This window comes from Entelurus aequoreus, linkage group LG18 (assembly GCF_033978785.1).
Source record: "Entelurus aequoreus isolate RoL-2023_Sb linkage group LG18, RoL_Eaeq_v1.1, whole genome shotgun sequence".
NCBI classification, from domain to species: domain Eukaryota; kingdom Metazoa; phylum Chordata; class Actinopteri; order Syngnathiformes; family Syngnathidae; genus Entelurus; species Entelurus aequoreus.
The window spans coordinates 42,756,611-42,779,536 of NC_084748.1; the positions used below are offsets into that span (position 1 = coordinate 42,756,611).

The 22,926-nt window shown below is 39.4% G+C and overlaps 1 protein-coding gene across 1 annotated transcript in view; it reads right to left on the reverse strand.

The window, feature by feature from the left end:
* Nucleotides 1-22,926, reverse strand: part of LOC133633432 (potassium voltage-gated channel subfamily KQT member 5-like) — a 123,399-nt gene that overhangs the window by 94,205 nt on the left and 6,268 nt on the right. The window contains exons 3-5 of the mRNA XM_062025958.1: nt 13,405-13,495; nt 8,313-8,439; nt 3,144-3,319 (exon numbers count right to left, since the gene is read on the reverse strand). Of these exons, the coding sequence (XP_061881942.1) occupies nt 3,144-3,319; nt 8,313-8,439; nt 13,405-13,495 (394 nt within the window). The remainder of the gene's footprint in view (nt 1-3,143; nt 3,320-8,312; nt 8,440-13,404; nt 13,496-22,926) is intronic.

A 22,926-nucleotide genomic window follows, 5' to 3' on the forward strand; every position in this document is an offset into this window, starting at 1 on the left:
TCTCTATTTGAAAGACTGTAACACCCAAGAACAGAACGGCACAAAGTAAAGGACGTTAACAGGATGTGACGTAGGGGGACTCGCCTCTTCCGTTTCAAAATAACACCTTTTAGAGCTGTTGCCATTTCTAATATAAAGTAGCGTAAAGTTCTTACATCTGTCAGTAAACTCACCATGAAAGCGCTAAAACATACCGGTATAGTAAGCTTACATTATTCACCCAAGGACCTTTGGTTAATAGAGTGTTGTTGTTTCCGGATGATTGATTGATTGATTTAATTTTCTGAAAATACGGTATATAACATGACGTAAGTTTATTTGCAACAAGCAGGTCTTGGTAGTTATATTTAGGCATATAGCAACCACAAAAGAACAAAAAAACCAATGCGACTATTGTCATTTCTTTACACTTAGTCCTCCTATCAATCACTACTAATATAACTCGATTGCACCACAGAAAGTTTCCCAAGCAAACCAAATGTTCAAACAAACATTTTACAAAGTGATTACTGCAGACACGAGCATGGTCCGATTGTATTCCACAAGATGACGAAAGTGATATTTTCAAGAGCCGTTTCCTTTCGACGCACTTTTGTTTTTCCCTGACTTTATTACCTTTATGAGCCACTTCTTTTGGGACTGTATGAAAGCTCTTTCCCATTTCTCTATATTTGAAAGACTAACACCCAAGAACAGAACGGCACAAAGTAAAGGACGTAAACAGGATGTGACGTAGGGGGACTCACCTCTTCCATTTCAAAACAACACGTTTTAGAGCTGTTGCCCTTTCTAATATAAAGTAGCGTAAAGTTCTTACTTATATCTGTCAGTAAACTCGCCATAGTAAGCTTACATTATTCACCTAAGGACCTTTGGTTATTAGAGTGTTGTTGATTTAATTTTCTGAAAATACGGTATATAACATGACGTTAGTTTATTTGCAACAAGCAGGTCTTGGTAGTTATATTTAGGCATATAGCAACCACCAAAGAACAAAAAACTAATGCGATCTATTGTCATTTCTTTACAATTAGTCCTCCTATCAATCACTACTAATATAACTCGATTGCACCACAGAAAGTTTCTCAAGCAAACCAAATGTTCAAACAAACATTTTACAAAGTGATTACTGCAGACACGAGCATGGTCCGATTGTATTCCGCAAGATGACGAAAGCGATATTTTTAAGAGCACTTTCGTTTAATATCACCATGAATTGATTTACTTGGACCACGACTTAAACAAGTTGAAAAACTTATTCGGGTGTTACCATTTAGTGGTCAATTGTACGGAATATGTACTGTACTGTGCAATCTACTAATAAAAGTTTCAATCAATCAATCAATCAATCAATCAACATGACGTTAGTTTATTTGCAACAAGCAGGTCTTGGTAGTTATATTTAGGCATATAGCAACCACAAAAGAACAAAAAAACCAATGCGACTATTGTCATTTCTTTACACTTAGCCCTCCTATCAATTACTAGTAATATAACTCGATTGCACCACAGAAAGTTTCCCAAGCAAACCAAATGTTCAAACAAACATTTTACAAAGTGATTACTGCAGACACGAGCATGGTCCGATTGTATTCCACAAGATGACGAAAGCGATATTTTTAAGAGCACTTTCGTTTAATATCACCATGAATTGATTTACTTGGACCACAACTTAAACAAGTTGAAAAACTTATTCGGGTGTTACCATTTAGTGGTCAATTGTACGGAATATGTACTGTACTGTGCAATCTACTAATAAAAGTTTCAATCTATCAATCAATCAATCAACATGACGTTAGTTTATTTGCAACAAGCAGGTCTTGGTAGTTATATTTAGGCATATAGCAACCACAAAAAAACAAAAAACTAATGCGATCTATTGTCATTTCTTTACAATTAGTCCTGCTATCAATCACTACTAATTAACTCGATTGCACCACAGAAAGTTTCTCAAGCAAACCAAATGTTCAAACAAACATTTTACAAAGTGATTACTGCAGACACGAGCATGGTCCGATTGTATTCCACAAGATGACGAAAGCGATATTTTCAAGAGCCGTTTTCTTTCGACGCACTTTCGTTTTGCCCTGACTTTATTACCTTTATGAGCCACTTCTTTCGGGACTCTATGAAAGCTCTTTGCCATCTCTCACTGAGGGAGGATATTAAAGTTAATGTACCAATGATTGTCACACACACACTAGGTGTGGCGAAATTATTCTCTGCAATTGACCCATCACCCTTGATCACCCCCTGGGAGGTGAGGGGAGCAGTGGGCAGCAGCGGTGGCCACGCCTGGGAATCATTTTTGGTGATTTAACCCCCAATTCCAACCTTTGATGCTGAGTGCCAAGCAGGGAGGTAATGGGTCCCATTTTTATAGTCTTTGGTATGACCCGGCCGGGGTTTGAACTCACAACCTACCGATCTCAGGGCGGACACTCTAACCACTAGGCCATTGCTTATTAGTGGGGCGGTATAGCTCGGTTGGTAGAGCGGCCGTGCCAGCAACTTGAGGGTTCCAGGTTCGATCCCGGCTTCTGCCATCCTAGTCACTGCCGTCGTGTCCTTGGGCAAGACACTTTACCCACCTGCTCCCAGTGCCACCCACACTGGTTTAAAAAAAAACGTAACTTAGATATTGGGTTTCACAATGTAAAGCGCTTTGAGTCACTAGAGAAAAGCGCTATATAAATATAATTCACTTCACTTCAGTTCATACAACTTCATTATGTCGCCCAAGGCGGATTCCTCTGGGGCCATGGAAGTGAAACTGAACATCGTAAAAACCTCGATCGATGCCCAATGATTTTTGCATCACTTTTGGTCTCAACCATTCGACCACCATTAAGGATACGAATCTGTTCCAATGAAAGTGACAGTAATAATTAGGCAGCATAGTGTTGTCATTATTAAAAATGGAAAGGTTGCTTTTGCTTGGTCTAGAAAACCAGAATCGGCACCGTTTCCTTTAAGTCTTTCTTGTGTTCTTTGTAGGAATGATTTTTAGGTATGATTTCCGTAAACAATTCTAACGTGGAACAGAACCTGTTCGTAAGTCAATGACCACCTGTATATGCAGGGTGTAAATTGAGGGATTATAATCAGTATAATAAAGTACATAAAAAAATAAATAAACTTACCTTGCTGTGTGCATACACCACAGACCCGAGCAGCTTCCATGTACCTCCTCTCCGGTCCATCCGCACCATGCGTAAGATCTGCAGAAATCGAAGGCTACGCAGGACTGAAGTGGCAAAGATGTTGCCCTGGCTGCCTGCCGACACCACCGCCACTGAAGCAATCAGCACTATGATGTCTGAAGGGTACATGAGAAAACATTTTTTTAAAACAGTACAACACCATGTATTATATTTTAAAACTGGGGTAAGTCATAATAGCATCATACCGCATATCGTAACAGTAATAATTGTTATGTTTAAAGGCCTACTGAAAGCCACTACTACCGACCACGCAGTCCGATAGTTTATATATCAATGATGAAATCTTAACATTGCAACACATGCCAATACGGCCAGGTTAACTTATAAAGTGACATTTTAAATTTCCCACTAAACTTCCGGTTCAAAACGCCTTTGGAGGATGACGTATGCGCGTGACGTCGCGAGGTCCACGGAAGTGTTTGGACCCTTTTGGACACAATACACAGAGCTCTGTTTTCTTCGACATAATTCCACAGTATTCTGGACATCTGTGTTGGTGAATCTTTTGCAATTTGTTTAATGAACAATGGAGGCTGCAAAGAAGAACGTTGTAGGTGGGATCGGCGTATGCGGCTGGCTGTAGCAACACAACAAGGAGGACTTTGTTGGATAGCAGACGCGCTAGCGGCGAACTCATTTTGACTTCCTACGTCTTCGGGCCGCCGACCGCATCGTCGATCGCTGGAACGCAGGTGAGCACGGGTGTTGATGAGCAGAGGAGGGCTGGCTGGCGTAGGTGGAGCGCTAATGTTTTTATCATAGCTCTGACGAGGTCCCGTTGTTAAGTTAGCGTCGTTAGCAACAGCATTGCTAGGCTTCGACAGGCGTCGAATACACATTAACCGTGTATTTACATGTCCAGTGTTTGGTTCGGTGTCTCCTGATAGTAGTATTGTTGATCTTCTGTCTATCCTTCCAGTCAGGGATTTATTTATTTTGTTTCTATCTGCATTTGAGACAGATGCTATCACGTTAGCTCATGCTAAAGAGCTTCGTCGATGTATTGTCGTGGAGATAAAAGTCACTGTTAATGTCCATTTCGCCTTCTCGACTCTCATTTTCAAGAGGATATAGTATCCGAGGTGGTTTAAAATACAAATCCGTGATCCACAAAAGAAAAAGGAGAGAGTGTGGATTCCAATGAGCCAGCTTGTACCTAAGTTACGGTCAGAGCGAAAAAAGATATCTCTTGAACTGCATTCTAGTCCGTCACTCTAACGTTCCTCATCCATGAATCTTTCATCCTCGCTCAAATTAATGGGGTAATCGTCACTTTCTCACTCCTAATATCTCTCGCTCCATCGTAAACAATGGGGAATTGTGAGCAGCACTACCGCTTGTGACGTCACGCTACTTCCGGTAGGGGCAAGGTTTTTTTTTTATCAGCGAGCAAAAGTTGCGAACTTTATCGTCGATTTTCTCTACTAAATCCTTTCAGCAAAAATATGGCAATATCGCGAAATGATCAAGTATGACACATAGAATGGATCTGCTATTCCCGTTTAAATAAAAAAAATTCATTTCAGTAGGCCTTTAACTGAGGGGAGGTGACGCCAATTGACACCAGGGAGCAGTAATGTTCAATAATTTATTATACATATAGTCCAAATATATATATAATAATCAAACAATACTAAATTTATGAACTAAGGAAATGGAGTGTGACAAAATCCAAGAGTGTGTTTGGTGTAAGACTATGTGTAGTATTTAACTGGAGGGTTTTACCGTAAATGTTGGAGGTGCGTGTTGGGAGGAGCAGTGCGGTCCGACAAGGGCTAGGCAGGCAGAGTTGTCCAGGGGCGGAAGCGGGGTCGAGAGGCAGAAGAGAGAGTCGTCGTAGTCCGGGGCAAGCGAGGAGTCGAGGATCAGGAAACGCGAGGGAGGCAGGGAAGAGTCCAGAGGGAGAACCAGGGAAAAGTGAGACGCACAGCTCACTTTCAAGACGACGGAGGTTATGTACCAACAGAAGATTATATTCCGGCGCCGGCATGCCAGGTTGTCCAGGCTTATGAAGGCAGCTCCTTCATTACAGGCAGGTGTGTTGATTGCCGGTAAATGATTTCAACTGGCGGCTGCTGCAGGGCAGAGATCCGCGCGGCGCGTCCCTGGAAGTGCGCGGCCGTGGGCGTGTCCCAAGGTGCGAGCGCAAGGATGAGGGCGCATTCCAATGCGCCCTGGCCATGACAATAATTTCTGAAAACAATTGTACGTCTGCGTGCTGTCTGCGCCTTAAAATTAAGTATTTTAGTAAATAAAACCACAGAAGACAAAATTATTTGTCTACATGGTGGTCAACCCTTCCAGATCCAACCACAGAATTTAGAGAAAGGACAGGTGAGCAGAACCCACTGGAATTGAAAACCGGTTCTTACCTTAACTTCAAATCCTTGGAATTGCTTGCCATTTTGTCATTTATTTGTATATATATATATATATATATAGATAGATAGATAGATAGATAGATAGATAGATAGATAGATAGATAGATAGATAGATAGATAGATAGATAGATAGATAGATATAAATATAGATATATAAAGCACCAGTATATACTGTATATGTCCCGATACCAATATTTTGGTACCAATACCAAAATGTATTTCGATACTTTTCAATACTAAAAAATAAAGGGGAACATAAAAAATTGCATTATTGGCTTTATTTTTTACAAAACATCTTACGGTACATTAAACATATGTTTCTTATTGCAAGTTTGTCCTTAAATAAAATAGTGAACATTCTAGACAACTTGTCTTTTAGTAGTAAGTAAGCAAACAAAGGCTCCTAATTTAGCTGCTGACATATGCAGTAACATATTGTGTCATTCATCATGCTATTATTTTGTCAACATTATTAAGGACAAGTGTTAAAAAATGATTTATTAATCTAATTGTTCATTTACTGTTAATATCTGCTTACGTTCTCTACACTTCTGTTAAAATGTCATAATCACTTATTCTTCTGTTGTTTGATACTGTACATTAGTTTTGGATGATACCACAAATTGGGGTATCAATCCGATAACAAGTAGTTACAGGATCATACATTGGTCATATTCAAAGTCCTCATGTGTCCAGGGACATATTTCCTGAGTTTATAAACATAATATACATCCATCCATCCATTTTCTACCGTACATTTTAAAAAAACTAAAGAAGATTTTGTGATGCTAAAAAATATCAATGTATGTTCACTATTTTATTTAAGGACCTAATTACAATATTAAACATATGTTTAATGTACCCTAATATTTTTTGTTAAAGGCCTACTGAAAGCCACTACTACCGACCACACAGTCTGATAGTTTATATATCAATGATGAAATCTTAACATTGCAACACATGCCAATACGGCCGGGTTAACTTATAAAGTGCAATTTTAAATTTCCCGGGGAACTTCCGGTTCAAAACGCCTTTGGAGGATGACGTATGCGCGTGACGTCGCGAGGTCCACGGAAGTGTTTGGACCCTTTTGGACACAATACACAGAGCTCTGTTTTCTTCGACATAATTCCACAGTATTCTGGACATCTGTGTTGGTGAATCTTTTGCAATTTGTTTAATGAACAATGGAGGCTGCAAAGAAGAACGTTGTAGGTGGGATCGGCGTATGCGGCTGGCTGTAGCAACACAACAAGGAGGACTTTGTTGGATAGCAGACGCGCTAGCGGCGAATTCACCTTGACTTCCTACGTCTCTGGGCCGCCGACCGCATCGTCGATCGCTGGAACGCAGGTGAGCACGGGTGTTGATGAGCAGAGGAGGGCTGGCTGGCGTAGGTGGAGCGCTAATGTTTTTATCATAGCTCTGACGAGGTCCCATTGTTAAGTTAGCGTCGTTAGCAACAGCATTGTTAGGCTTCGACAGGCGTCGAATACACATTAACCGTGTATTTACATGTCCAGTGTTTGGTTCGGTGTCTCCTGATAGTAGTATTGCTGATCTTCTGTCTATCCTTCCAGTCAGGGATTTATTTATTTTGTTTCTATCTGCATTTGAGACAGATGCTATCACGTTAGCTCATGCTAAAGAGCTTCGTCGATGTATTGTCGTGGAGATAAAAGTCACTGTTAATGTCCATTTCGCCTTCTCGACTCTCATTTTCAAGAGGATATAGTATCCGAGGTGGTTTGAAATACAAATCCGTGATCCACAATAGAAAAAGGAGAGAGTGTGGATTCCAATGAGCCAGCTTGTACCTAAGTTACGGTCAGAGCGAAAAAAGATATCTCTTGAACTGCATTCTAATCCGTCACTCTAACGTTCCTCATCCACAAATCTTTCATCCTCGCTCAAATTAATGGGGTAATCGTCGCTTTCTCGCTCCGAATATCTCTCGCTCCATTGTAAACAACGGGGAATTGTGAGCAGCACTACCGCTTGTGACGTCACGCTACTTCCGGTAGGGGCAAGGTTTTTTTTATCAGCGAGCAAAAGTTGCGAACTTTATCGTCGATTTTCTCTACTAAATCCTTTCAGCAAAAATATGGCAATATCGCGAAATGATCAAGTATGACACACAGAATGGATCTGCTATTCCCGTTTAAATAAAAAAAAATTCATTTCAGTAGGCCTTTAAAATAAAGCCAATATGCAATTTTTGTGTGGTCCCCTTTATTTAGAAAAGTACCGAAAAGTATCGAAATAATTTTAGTACCGGTACCGTACCAAAATATTGGTATCGTTACAACACTAGGTTTTTCATAATTGCCATAATAAACAAAGATCAGTGTGATCAATGAGCTGCCTTCCCACGATCTTTCCAAGTCGGCTTTCCAACAAGCCGCAGATCCATGTCTAAATATTGGAAAAAATATAAAGCCATTGATGCGAGCTCATTACGCAAATGCATTCTTCTCTTATGAGCTTTGACCACATCTCCCAGTGACAGGCACGTATCCTGCTCCATCGCATGCAACGGAATATTGCTGACGACTTAACATTAGGTTGCTGCCGACCTCCACCAGGGCACGGGAGGAAAAAAGGACTGAACGATGCAGCAGGCATAAAAACGAGGGGGGGAGAAACTGACTGACTAAGTATTTGTATTATTGAGGGAAATGGAGCGGGGTGTGCTTTAGTAACTCACCGATGACGCAGAAAGGTTTTCTGACAAACCGGAGTCGCCCTTGCCATCCTCTGTAGCGACAGCAACATCCTGCTGACCAGATGCGGACGATGTACTCCAACCCGAACACCACAATCATGACAAACTCCTGCAAGACGTTTGATAAATAGTGTGTCAGTAGTCTGAGCAGAAGAATGTTGTTTTCAGTACATGCACATGTACAAACCCCGTTTCCATATGAGTTGGGAAATTGTGTTAGATGTAAATATAAACGGAATACAATGATTTGCAAATAATTTCTAACCCATATTCAGTTGAATATGCTACAAAGACAACATATTTGATGTTCAAACTAATAAACTTTTTTTTTTTTTTGGCAAATAATCAGTAACTTTAGAATTTGATGCCAGCAACACGTGACAAAGAAGTTGGGAAAGGTGGCAATAAATACTGATAAAGTTGAGGAATGCTCATCAAACACTTATTTGGAACATCCCACAGGTGAACAGGCAAATTGGGAACAGGTGGGTGCCATGATTGGGTATAAAAGTAGATTCCATGAAATGCTCAGTCATTCACAAACAAGGATGGGGCGAGGGTCACCACTTTGTCAACAAATGCGTGAGAAAATTGTTGAACAGTTTAAGAACAACCTTTCTCAACCAGCTATTGCAAGGAATTTAGGGATTTCACCATCTACGGTCCGTAATATCATCAAAGGGTTCAGAGAATCTGGAGAAATCACTGCACGTAAGCAGCTAAGCCCGTGACCTTCCATCCCTCAGGCTGTACTGCATCAACAAGCGACATCAGTGTGTAAAGGATATCACCACATGGGCTCAGGAACACTTCAGAAACCCACTGTCAGTAACTACAGTTGGTCGCTACATCTGTAAGTGCAAGTTAAAACTCTCCTATGCAAGGCAAAAACCGTTTATCAACAACACCCAGAAACGCCGTCGGCTTTGCTGGGCCCGAGCTCATCTAAAATGGACTGATACAAAGTGGAAAAGTGTTCTGTGGTCTGACGAGTCCACATTTCAAATTGTTTTTGGAAACTGTGGACGTCGTGTCCTCCGGACCAAAGAGGAAAAGAACCATCCGGATTGTTATAGGCGCAAAGTTGAAAAGCCAGCATCTGTGATGGTATGGGGGTGTATTAGTGCCCAAGACATGGGTAACTTACACATCTGTGAAGGCACCATTAATGCTGAAAGGTACATACAGGTTTTGGAGCAACATATGTTGCCATCCAAGCAACGGTACCATGGACGCCCCTGCTTATTTCAGCAAGACAATGCCAAGCCACGTGTTACATCAACGTGGCTTCATAGTAAAAGAGTGCGGGTACTAGACTGGCCTGCCTGTAGTCCAGACCTGTCTCCCATTGAAAATGTGTGGCGCATTAAGAAGCCTAAAATACCACAAAGGAGACCCCCGGACTGTTGAACAACTTAAGCTGTACATCAAGCAAGAATGGGAAAGAATTCCACCTGAGAAGCTTCAAAAATGTGTCTCCTCAGTTCCAAAACGTTAACTGAGTGTTGTTAAAAGGAAAGGCCATGTAACACAGTGGTGAACATGCCCTTTCCCAACTACTTTGGCACGTGTTGCAGCCATGAAATTCTAAGTTAATTATTATTTTAAAAAAAAAATAAAGTTTACGAGTTTGAACATCAAATATCTTGTCTTTGTAGTGCATTCAATTGAATATGGGTTGAAAAGGATTTGCAAATCATTGTATTCCGTTTATATTTACATCTAACACAATTTCCCAACTCATATGGAAACGGGGTTTGTATGTACACAAACACTACATATACATGTGTATATATACAGTATATATGTTTATGTATATATACAGTCGCGATCAAAAGTAAAGAACATAATGTCATGGCTGTCTTGAGTTTCCAATCATTTCTACAACTCTTATTTTTTTATGATAGAGTGATTGGAGCACATACTTGTTGGTCACAAAAAACATCCATGAAGTTTGGTTCTTTTATGAATTTATTATGGGTCTACTGAAAATGTGACCAAATCTGCTGGGTCAAAAGTGAAGCGGGGTGTGCCAGGACCGTCTTCGAGGTCAGCGACAGGTGCGTAGATGACCCAGCTGAGAGTGTTTGTCTGATCACCTGTCGCTCTGTTAAAGGCAGCAGTCGGGAAGGAGAGGGGGAGTTGTTGTTGATGGCGGTTGGTGAAGCACGAGCGAGAGCGAGAGCAAGACAGACGAGACTCTGGGGAGAAACCATTCGTGTGCTCGATTGAGAGAAAAGACTTTGCACTTTTATTGCAAAATAAAACAGTGTTGTCAACCTTGAAGAGCCTGGCATGTCGGTAATTGGTGGTCCGAGGAACCCGGAGGAGCAAGACCTCCACATATACATACAGCAGGGGCGTCCAAACCTTTTTCCACTGAGGGCCGAACACGGAAAAATTAAAGCCTGCGGGGGCCATTTTGATATTTTTCATTTTCAAAACCATAACAAAATATATGGATTTCTTATCATTTTTTTACCTTTAGGGCTCCCGGGAACCATAAAGGGTCTAAGTCATTAAAATGTTAAAAACAAGTCAAATTACTTTTTAATTTTTTTTATTTAACGCTTACAGTAAATCTCTACAGTATATCAACCTCAGGTTGATATAAAGTTAAAAAAAAAAAAAAAAAAAAAGTTTTATCCCTTTTTTGTCAAAGACAACTTTGTTTTTTATAATATAAACTGAAATATGCAGTATTTCCCCCACTGCCCAAAACATTCAGAAAGCAATGTTTGATGTGAAGTAATGACAGATCAATAATGCAGGACACCATTGATTTTAATTCATTATTATTTTTGAGTAATCACAGTGAAAAGATAAATAAAATCCCATTAAATATATTTGGAATCCAAAAGGTGCCCCACTCATAAAGTGATACATTTTTTTATTTTTTTTTAAACTTCCAACACTTAAGTTACGAGATGAATTTCAGATAAATCTGTCGATTTTACGTTTGAACTAATATTTTGTTTGTTTTTATGCTCTTTTGTCAAAGAAAACGTTGATGTTTTTGTATGGCAACCGCACAATATATGCAATATTTTCCACATTAAACATTTTAAAGTGAAATGTTTGAAATAATTGGAGCCTTGAATAAGTCAATAATTCACTAGTAGTGTTAGATTGATTCTTTTTTTTTTTTTTTTTGAGCAATGGCAAAATGTTTTTAAATAAAGATAGACTAAATTAAAGAAAAAACAGCCTGCATGGCAGCTTTGTGTCAACATTGCAACTTTTTATAGTTAGATTTCACCTCATTCCACTTTTTTTTAATGTTTTTATTTTTATTTTTGCAATAGCATTTCCAGAATGTGCTGCGGGCCGGTAAACAATTAGCTGCGGGCCACAAATGGCCCCCGGGCCGCACTTTGGACACCCCTGACATACAACAAGGTTAACATTTGGTGATGTCAGATGAAAAAAAAATTGAGCTGTTTGGACCGTTTTCCTGCCAATGGAACTGGTGCTTCACAGAGTGTAAATGGGACAATGAAAAATGAGGATTACCTCCAAATTCTTCAGGACAACCTAAAATCATCAGCCCGGAGGTTGGGTCTTGGGCGCAGTTGGGTGTTCCAACAGGACAATGACCCCAAACACACGTCAAAAGTGGTAAAGGAATGGCTAAATCTGGCTAGAATTAAGGTTTTAGAATGGCCTTCCCAAAGTCCTGACTTAAACATGTGGACAATGCTGAAGAAACAAGTCCATGTCAGAAAACCAACAAATTTAGCTGAACTGCACCAATTTTGTCAAGAGGAGTGGTCAAAAATTCAAGCAGAAGCTTGTGGATGGCTACCAAAAGTGCCTTATTGCAGTGAAACTTGCCAAGGGACATGTAAGCAAATATTAACATTGCTGTATGTATACTTTTGACCCAGCACATTTGCTCACATTTTCAGTAGACCCATAATAAATTCATAAAAGAACCAAACTTCATGAATGTTTTTTTGTGACCAACAAGTATGTGCTCCAATCGCTCTATCACAAAAAAATTGCAGAAAGTACTGGAAACTCAAGACAGCCATGACATTAAGTTCTTTACAAGTGTATGTAAACTTTTGACCACGACTATGTATGGGTGTGTCGATTGTCAAACATCAGGTCTAATAATCCACAAAGGTTGAATGGAAACTTTTCATCTTCATTCAACCTTTGTGGATAGTATACAACTCCTATCACAAATATAAAAAATAAAGATAAAATCAGGTGGACCAGCCGTGCAAGGTTTCCCTCTTCAGTTGCCGAATCTATTATGATCCACTTTGCCTATTGTCCGAATAATTGTATCTAAGTTATCACAAAACTTTGTGTTTCAATGAGGACAAAAGCTGTCTTTGATCTTACCAAGCAAAAGGCTTGTAAAACTCCACTGTGTAGGATGGGAAGCGACATGAAGGCGTCGTTTTCTTTGATGTATTGTAATCCACAGAAAGATTTTGTCTTGACCCGAGCTCTACAAAGCGGAGAGAAAGCATGACCTGCCCAAGCTCCAGGCACCTCTTTTTGAACTGTTTTACGACCTTTTCTTTCAACTGTTTTTTTAACCAGAGGCCATGGCTGTTTATGACCCCCCTCCCTTAGAAACAGCTGTTGCCATGTAATCAGGGAAAGTCCAAATAAAAGAGGAGGCGTACAATTTTTCGTCAGAGTGTGGTGACTGTCCAAGGGTACAGGTGCACGCGTTTCTCCTCATTGAGTCAAATTTAATTCTGTCTGTTTAATTCCTTGCTTCTTGTCTTGTTTAATAGATGTCATCAGTGTTTGAACCTGACGCCTATAGAGCCTTCTATAAAAACATCTAAAAAAAACCGTATATTTTGGTACTTTTAAGCATTACCCATGAGGCTCTTGATAGCATTTTTTTTGCAATTTGAAATACACAAAAAATATAAAGATATAAGTTATGTGTTGTTGTTCACATAGAGATTGTTATTGATTGGCAAGTATTCCGATTCAGTCGGTATAGTAGGTGACAATGGTGATTGGTCCATTTTAAGTGGTCATTTAAAGGTCTATTTATTTCCTTGCGTTGGTCAATATAGATTGACTTTTTGTTTTTTCTTACCAGAATGAGAAGACATTCAGAGGAGAAGTCCTGATGAGCTGGAATGGTTGAGAAGACAGACAGGACCAAGCAGCTGAAGACCAAGACAAACCTAAAAAGCAGACCAAATGTAAAATCAGGTACAATTTTGGAAATGTGCAGATTTTGATCTTATCGTTTACATTTTTTCTGGAATGTGAATCATGAACCTAACTTTTAGGTCAATAATGTGTTTTTTTGTTAGGCTAATTCTGTTTATTTGTCCCAAACACTTTGCAGGGAACAAGCAGTGAAATTGTGGCTCATGAAAAAGAAGAGATATCTGACCATTCCCGCACACAAATCTACGTACATTTCCAGAAAAATATTCTTAAAACAACAAAAAAATAAATAAAATAATTATTTGGTGTGAGAAAAATGACTAAAGAATTGCATGAGTAATGCTGAGTCAGCGTTTTATCATCGCTGAGTTTCTTGGAAGTCATGAAGTGGTTAAAAAGGGAATTGCACTTTAAAAAAAAAATGTATTCACAATCATTATGGAAGACATAGTGGATTTTTTTTTTTTTAATGCCTTCTAAATATTAAATAAATGTGATCAAATGTCTGCTTACAATGGAGCCTATGGGAGCCATTCAATTCTGCCTATAGAGCCCCTAAAAAAAAGTGCCTGTGCTGTGTAGAGCTTGGCAGTGTAATCTTGTAATACTCCATATCAGTCGGTGGCAGCAGGTAGTTCATTGCTTTGTAGAAGTCGGAACGCGTCGAGGATGGTTTGTCGTGATCCCAATATGCAGAGCACAGCGGTAGACAGCGTGCAGGTAAAAAGGTATGTAACGCTTAAACCAAAAATTAACAAAAGGCAAGTCCCGCTAAGAAAAGGCGCTGAAGCATAGGGATGGCTGTGTAAAACAAAAATAAAACTGAACTGGCTACAAATCAACAAAAACAGAATGCTGGACGACAGCAAAAACTTACAGCGTGTGGAGCAAAGACGGCATCCACAAAGCACATCCGTACATGACATGACAATCAACAGTGTCCCCACAAAGAAGGATAGTGTACGCACAACTTAAATAGACTTGATTGCGAAAACAAAACGGGTGCGGGCAATGGCGCCCAAAGGAAGGCGTGAAGCTGCTACAGGAGAACACCAACAAAACAGGAAGGGTCACCAAAATAACAGCGCAAGACAGGAACTAAAGCACTACACACAGGAAACAACAACAAACTCAAAATAAGGCACGACAACCTGGTGGAGTTTCATTTTTTAACCTTTTCTGCTGGTGGTGTGCCTCCGTATTTTTTTTATTAAAAAAATGTGCCTTGACTCAAAAAAGGTAAAAAAACACTGCTCTAATAGATAGTACTGAAAAAATGGGTTATACTTGTATCGCGCTTTTCTACCTTCAAGGTACTCAAAGCACTTTGGCACTATTTCCACATTCACACACACATTCACACACAGATGGCGGGAGCTGCCATGCAAGGCCCTAACCACGACCCATCAGGAGCAAGGGTGAAGCGTCTTGCTCAAGGACACAACGGACGTGACTAGGTTGGTAGAAGGTGGGGATTGAACCAGGAACCCTCAGGTTGCTGGTACGGCCACTCTTCCAACCGCGCAAAAACATCCAAGCACTTCCTTTAGGGTTGTATATACATGATGTAAGCATATATGTAATGTAGTAACGGGCACATTTATAATAACTAGGGATGTCCGATAATGGCTTTTTGCAGATATCCGATATTCCGATATTGTCCAACTCTTTATGATAAATGATAAATGGGTTATACTTGTATAGCGCTTTTCTACCTTCAAGGTACTCAAAGCGCTTTGACAGTATTTCCACATTTACCCATTCACACACACATTCACACACTGATGGCGGGAGCTGCCATGCAAGGCGCTTCTTTAATTACCGATACCGATATCAACCGATACCGATACTGATATATACAGTCGTGGAATTAACACATTATTATGCCTAATTTGGACAACCAGGTATGGTGAAGATAAAGTCCTTTTTTTTTTTAATTAATAAAATAAAATAAGATAAATAAATTAAAAACATTTTCTTGAATAAAAAAGAAAGTAAAACAATACAAAATCAGTTACATAGAAACTAGTAATTAATGAAAATTAGTAAAATTAACTGTTAAAGGTTAGTACTATTAGTGGAGCAGCAGCACGCACAATCATGTGTGCTTACGGACTGTATCCCTTGCAGACTGTATTGATATATATTGATATATAACGGAACCACAATATTAATAACAGAAGGAAACAACCCTTTTGTGTGAATGAGTGTAAATGGGGGAGGGAGGTTTTTTGGGTTGGTGCACTAATTGTAAGTGTATCTTGTGTTTTTTATGTTGATTTAATAAAAAATAAAAAAATAAAAAAAACTATACCGATAATAAAAAAACTGATACCGATAATTTCCGATATTACATTTTAAAGCATTTATCGGCCGATAATATCGGCCGGCCGATATTATCGGACATCTCTAAAAATAACATTAATATGTAAACACAATTGTGGAGGGGGGCGTGGTCTGCGGGCCTGCCGCGGAGCGAGGGTGTGTAAGGACCAGCCTCGAAGCCAGCGGCAGGTGAGTAGATTGCCCAGCTGGGGCTAGTTACCTAATCACCTGTCGCCTTTATTAGCAGCAGCCGGAACGAGACACGTAGTTGGAGTTGGAGTGGGAGACAGAGAGACTTGAGGTGCTTCCAAACCAAGAGACTGAAAAGTTGTAGAGGGAAGTACGGTCCTGGCGTGTGTGTGTGCGCACAATAAAAACATTGATAACACCAGACTCCCGAGCTACTGTGAGGATCTGTCGGCATCAGGGGGACCCACGGGAGAAAGACGTCCACAACAATATTTACATATGTCGGTAGTTTTAAGCATACACGGCGCATTAATTTCAAAAACCCATCACAACGTTTGCTTCTTTTTTTTCTACATCACTGATTATTACTCACTGCAGACTTTATGACAGCCTACAAACATAATAAAATATAACTTACTGTACAATGTCTGCTGTCATTAGGATGCCAAATGCTGGGATTTTCACATATTTCAATTTAGGTGAAGAATGGCTCACGAGCGCTTTTGGTGTTGTTCTCGCCAGTTCCGAAATGGCTGTCAACATGTACCAATTTATCGGGTTATACTCTCAGCCATGAGGGTATAAGCATACTTGCCAAGCCTCCCGATTTTCCCGGGAGACTCCCGAATTTCAGTGCCCCTCTCGGGCAACCATTCTCCCGAATGTCTCCCGATTTCCACCCGGACAACAATATTGGGGGCGTGCCTTAAAGGCACTGCCTTTAGCGTCTTCTCTCACCTGAAACTTTCACCCCTTAAAGGCCTACTGAAACCTACTACTACCGACCACGCAGTCTGATAGTTTATATATCAATGATGAAATCTTAACATTGCAACACATGCCAATACGGCCGGGTTAACTTATAAAGTGACTTTTAAAACTTCCCGGGAAATATCCGGCTGAAACGTCGCGGTATGATGACGTATGCGCGTGACGAAGTCAGAGTAACGGAAGTTATGGTACCCGTAGAATCCTATACAAAAAGCTCTGTTTTCATTTCATAATTCCACAGTATTCTGGACATCTTTTGCAATTTGTTTAATGAACAATGAGGCTGCAAAGAAGACAGTTGTAGGTGGGATCGGTGTATTAGCAGCGGACTACAGCAACACAACCAGGAGGACTTTGTTGGAGCGCTAGCCGCGCTAGCCGCGCTAGCCGCGCTAGCCGCGCTAGCCGCGCTAGCCGCCGACCTCACCTTGACTTCCTACGTCTCCGGGCCGCCAAACGCATCGGGTGAAGTCCTTCGTCCTTCTGCCGATCGCTGGAACGCAGGTGAGCACGGGTGTTGATGAGTAGATGAGGGCTGGCTGGCGTAGGTGGAGAGCTAATGTTTTTAGCATAGCTCTGTGAGGTCCCGTTGCTAAGTTGCTAAGTTAGCTTCAATGGCGTCGTTAGCACAGCATTGTTAACCTTCGCCAGCCTGGAAAGCATTAACCGTGTATTTACATGTCCACGGTTTAATAGTATTGTTGATTTTCTATCTATCCTTCCAGTCAGGGCTTTATTTTTTTGTTTCTATATGCAGTTAAAGCACGATGCTATCATGTTAGCTCGTAGCTTAAGCATTTCGCCGATGTATTGTCGTGGAGATAAAAGGCACTGAATGTCCATTTCGCGTTCTCGACTCTCATTTTCAAGAGGATATAGTATCCGAGGTGGTTTAAAATACAAATCCGTGATCCACAATAAAAAAAGGAGAGAGTGTGGAATCCAATGAGCCAGCTTGTACCTAAGTTACGGTCAGAGCGAAAAAAGATACGTCCATCATTGTCTCTCAAGTCCTTCACTGTAACGTTCCTCATCTACGAATCTTTCATCCTCGCTCAAATTAATGGGGTAATCATCACTTTCTCGGTCCGAATCTCTTTCGCTCCATTGTAAACAACGGGGAATTGTGAGGAATCCTTTGTCTTGTGACGTCACGCTACTTCCGGTACAGGCAAGGCTTTTTTTTATCAGCGAGCAAAAGTTGCGAACTTTATCGTCGATTTTCTCTACTAAATCCTTTCAGCAAAAATATGGCAATATCGCGAAATGATCAAGTATGACACATAGAATGGATCTGCTATTCCCGTTTAAATTTTAAAAAATCATTTCAGTAGGCCTTTAACAGCCGCATGCTGTCCAGGCGTCCGCTTTTCCTCCATATAAACGGCGTGCCTGCCCACTTACATAAAAATGTTGCGTTGGACGGGTTTAACAATGGTCTTTACTCCAAGATGTCAAGAAAGGCTGACACGTTGTATGATCTTTCAACTGGTTTAAAGGCCTACTGAAAGCCACTACTACCAACCACGCAGTCTGATAGTTTATACATCAATGATGAAATCTTAACATTGCAACACATGCCAATACGGCCGGGTTAACTTATAAAGTGCAATTTTAAATTTCCCGGGAAACTTCCGCTTGAAAACGTCGCGGTATGATGACGTATGCGCGTGACGTCACGAGGTCAAGGGAAGTGTTTGGACCCAATACAAATAGCTCTGTTTTCTTCGACAAAATTCCACAGTATTCTGGACATCTGTGTTGGTGAATCTTTTTGCAATTTGTTTAATGGACAATGGAGACTGCAAATAAGAAAGTTGTAGGTGCGATCGGTGTATTAGCGGCTGGCTGCAGCAACACCAACACCAGGAGGTTGTGTTGTGTTTGAGCTGGATAGCAGACACACTACGGTGAGTACAGCTTTGGCTTCCAAACATTTGATCGCTTGCCCGTACGTGCGTGTCGATATGTGCATGTCACGTACGTAACTTTGGGGAAATATATGTTTCTTGCCGACTCTGATGGCGGCCGGGGTGTCGTCAAAAGCGTACAACGCCCGCCGCCGTTAGTTAGTTTCTATTTTTTTAGCTTCGCCAAGCTGAAAATTATTAACCGTGTATTTACATGTCCATGGTTTAATAGTATTGTTGATCTTCTGTCTATCCTTCCAGTCAGGGTTTTTTTTTATTTAGTTTCTATCTGCATTTGAGACTGATGCTATCACGTTAGCTCCTTAGCTAAGTTAGCTTCTATTTTTTTAGCTTCGCCAAGCTGAAAATTATTAACCGTGTATTTACATGTTCATGGTTTAATAGTATTGTTGATCTTCTGTCTATCCTTCCAGTCAGGTTTTTTTATTTATTTAGTTTCTATCTGCATTTGAGACTGAAGCTATCACGTTAGCTCCATAGCTAAGTTAGCTTCTATTTTTTTAGCTTCGCCAAGCTGAAAATTATTAACCGTGTATTTACATGTTCATGGTTTAATAGTATTGTTGATCTTCTGTCTATCCTTCCGGTCAAGGTTTTTTTAAATTTAGTTTCTATCTGCATTTGAGACTGATGCTATCACGTTAGCTCCGTAGCTAAGTTAGCTTCTATTTTTTTAGCTTCGCCAAGCTGAAAATTATTAACCGTGTATTTACATGTTCATGGTTTAATAGTATTGTTGATCTTCTGTCTATCCTTCCAGTCAGGTTTTTTATTTATTTAGTTTCTATCTGCATTTGAGACTGATGCTATCACGTTAGCTCCGTAGCTAAGTTAGCTTCTATTTTTTTAGCTTCGCCAAGCTGAAAATTACTAACCGTGTATTTACATGTTCATGGTTTAATAGTATTGTTGATCTTCTGTCTATCCTTCCAGTCAGGGTTTTTTTAAATTTTGTTTCTATCTGCATTTGAGCCTGCTATCACGTTAGCTCTGTAGCTAAGTTAGCTTCTATTTTTTTAGCTTCGCAAAGCTGAAAATTATTAACCGTGTATTTACATGTTCAGTCACTGCGAATGTCCATTTCGCGTTCTCGACTCTCATTTTCAAGAGGATATAGTATCTGAGGTGGTTTAAAATACAAATCCGTGATCCACAATAGAAAAAGGAGAAAGTGTGGAATCCAATGAGCCAGCTTGTACCTAAGTTACGGTCAGAGCGAAAAAAGATACACCCCGCACTACTCTGTAGTCCTTCACTCTAAAGTTCTTCATCCACGAATCTTTCATCTTCGCTCAAATTAATGGGGTAATCGTCGCTTTCTCGGTCCGAATGTCTCTCGCTCCATTGTAAACAAAGCGGAATTGTGAGGAATCCTTTGTCTTGTGACGTCACGCTACTTCCGGTAGGGGCAAGGGTTGTTTTTATCAGATACCAAAAGTTGCGATCTTTATCGTCGTTGTTCTATACTAAATCCTTTCAGCAAAAATATGGCAATATCGCGAAATGATCAAGTATGACACATAGAATGGATCTGCTATTCCCGTTTAAATAAAAAAAAATTCATTTCAGTAGGCCTTTAATGATAACGTTGATTTCAAGCACACACACACACAAGTGAATGCAATGCATAATTGGTCAACAGCCATACAGGACACACTGAGGGTGGCCGTACACTGCAAAAAGTCAGTGTTTAAAAACAAGAAACAAAAATACAAAAATTAGGGGTATTCTATATGAACTAAGCAACATTATCTGCCAAATAGAGCAAGAAAATTTGGCATGTCAAGACTTTCCAAAACAAGTAAAATTAGCTAAATGAACCCAAAAATACCTTAAAATAAGGATATTCTCACGTATAACAAGTGTACCACTATACACTTTGGACCCCAGGAAGACTAGTGGGTTTTTGTGGCAACCAGCCAATGGGGATCCTTAATAAAAATCAAATCAAATCAAATCTAGTACGTATTTTTTCTATTGTTTCATTGAAAATAAAACAGCAAAGTCCATTTGGTTGTCATCTGTTTATGAGACACAATTGTGTCAAAGTCATGATTTTTTTTTTCATGCTTGAAGTAAGAAGTGATTACTTTAAAAAAGTAGTTTTATACTTGTGAGTGTTGATGACACAGCTTTGCACCAGTTGATATTCTACTTTCAAGCATGTTTTACTCAATATAGGTCATCAAATCTCAGCAACACGCTGTAATATCTTACTGAGATCATTTAGGACCAAAACCCTTAAAACAAGCAAAACACTCAGAATTATCTTATCAGACAGAAAATAAGCAAATATCACTCCTATTTGAGATATTTAATCTTACTTAGATTTCAGTTTTTGCAGTGTACCACCTCAGCAAAACTTGGCTCTCCATTTACCACCATAATGACCAACATTCAAATACAGTAGCACAGTAAGCCTAAATATTCCCCCCCCCCCCCCAAAAAAGCAGAAGTTTTAGAAACCAGTGAAGTTGGCACGTTGTGTAAATGGTAAATAAAAACAGAATACAATGATTTGCAAATCTTTTTCAACCTATATTCAATTGAATAGACTGCAAAGACAACGTTCGAACTGGAAAACTTTGTTATTTTTTTGCAAATTATAGCTCATTTGGAATTTGATGCCTGGCACAAGTGGCAAAAGAGATTGAGAACGTTTTTTTTTTAAAGCCAAATGTACTGCAGGGTTTCTTGCAGCGCTTTGTTGTTAAGGCGGCCGCCTTAACAACAAAGAGCCACCGCCTAAACTAAAGTCTTAAATTTTTATTAATTTGACTTAGTCATTATTTTGACTTAGTAAACATTGACTTACTAAGACAAAATAATGACTAAGTCTGCGATACTAAGTATGTCATTATTTTGACTTAGTAAATATTGACTTACTAAGAAGAAGAAGAAGCCGGCCTGCTTAATAACTTAATGATGAATGGCAATACACGATATATATCTCCATATTTTTTTCCGTAAAGTAGAAACAAAACACAAAACAGTCCTAGTTACCTGAGATACTAAGTATGTCATTATTTTGACTTAGTAAATATTGACTTACTACGACAAAATAATACACGATATATATCTCCATATTTTTTCCGTAAAGTAGAAACAAAACACAAAACAGTCCTAGTTACCTGAGATACTAAGTATGTCAATATTTTGACTTAGTAAATATTGACTTACTAAGACAAAATAATACACGATATATATCTCCATATTTTTTCCGTAAAGTAGAAACAAAACACAAAACAGTCCTAGTTACCTGAGATACTAAGTATGTCATTATTTTGACTTAGTAAATATTGACTTACTAAGACAAAATAATACACGATATATATCTCCATATTTTCTCCGTAAAGTAGAAACAAAACACAAAACAGTCCTAGTTACCTGAGATACTAAGTATGTCAATATTTTGACTTAGTAAATATTGACTTACTAAGACAAAATAATGATATACTTAGTATCTCAGGTAACTAGGACTGTTTTGTGTTTTGTTTTTACTTTACGGAAAATAATATGGAGATATATATCGTGTATTGCCATTCATCATTAAGTTATTAAGCAAGCCGGCTTTTTCTTCTTCTTAGTACGTCAATATTTACTAAGTCAAAATAATGACATACTTAGTATCTCAGACTTAGTCATTATTTTGTCTTAGTAAGTCAATATTTACTAAGTCAAAATAATGACATACTTAGTATCTCAGACTTAGTCATTATTTTGTCTTAGTAAGTCAATATTTACTAAGTCAAAATGATGACAGTCCTAGTTACCTGAGATACCAAGTACCGGTATGTCATTATTTTGACTTAGTAAATATTGACTTACTAAGACAAAATAATGACATACTTAGTATCTCAGGTAACTAAGTAACGTGACTTAGTAAATATTGACTTACTAAGACAAAATAATGACATACTTAGTATCTCAGGTAACTAGGACTGTTTTGTGTTAGTAAATATTGACTTACTAAGACAAAATAATGACATACTTAGTATCTCAGGTAACTAGGACTGTTTTGTGTTTTGTTTTTACTTTACGGATAAAATATGGAGATATATATCGTATATTACCATTCATCATCAAGCCATTAAACAGGCCGGCTTCTTCACGCGACGAAGCCGGCCTACTTCACCACAGTCTGTAGTCTATTGCCCCCCCAGGCAGCGATGAGATGGGGACGTTACACGCCCCCTTCCCTCTGGAGAGACTCCACCTTGACTAAC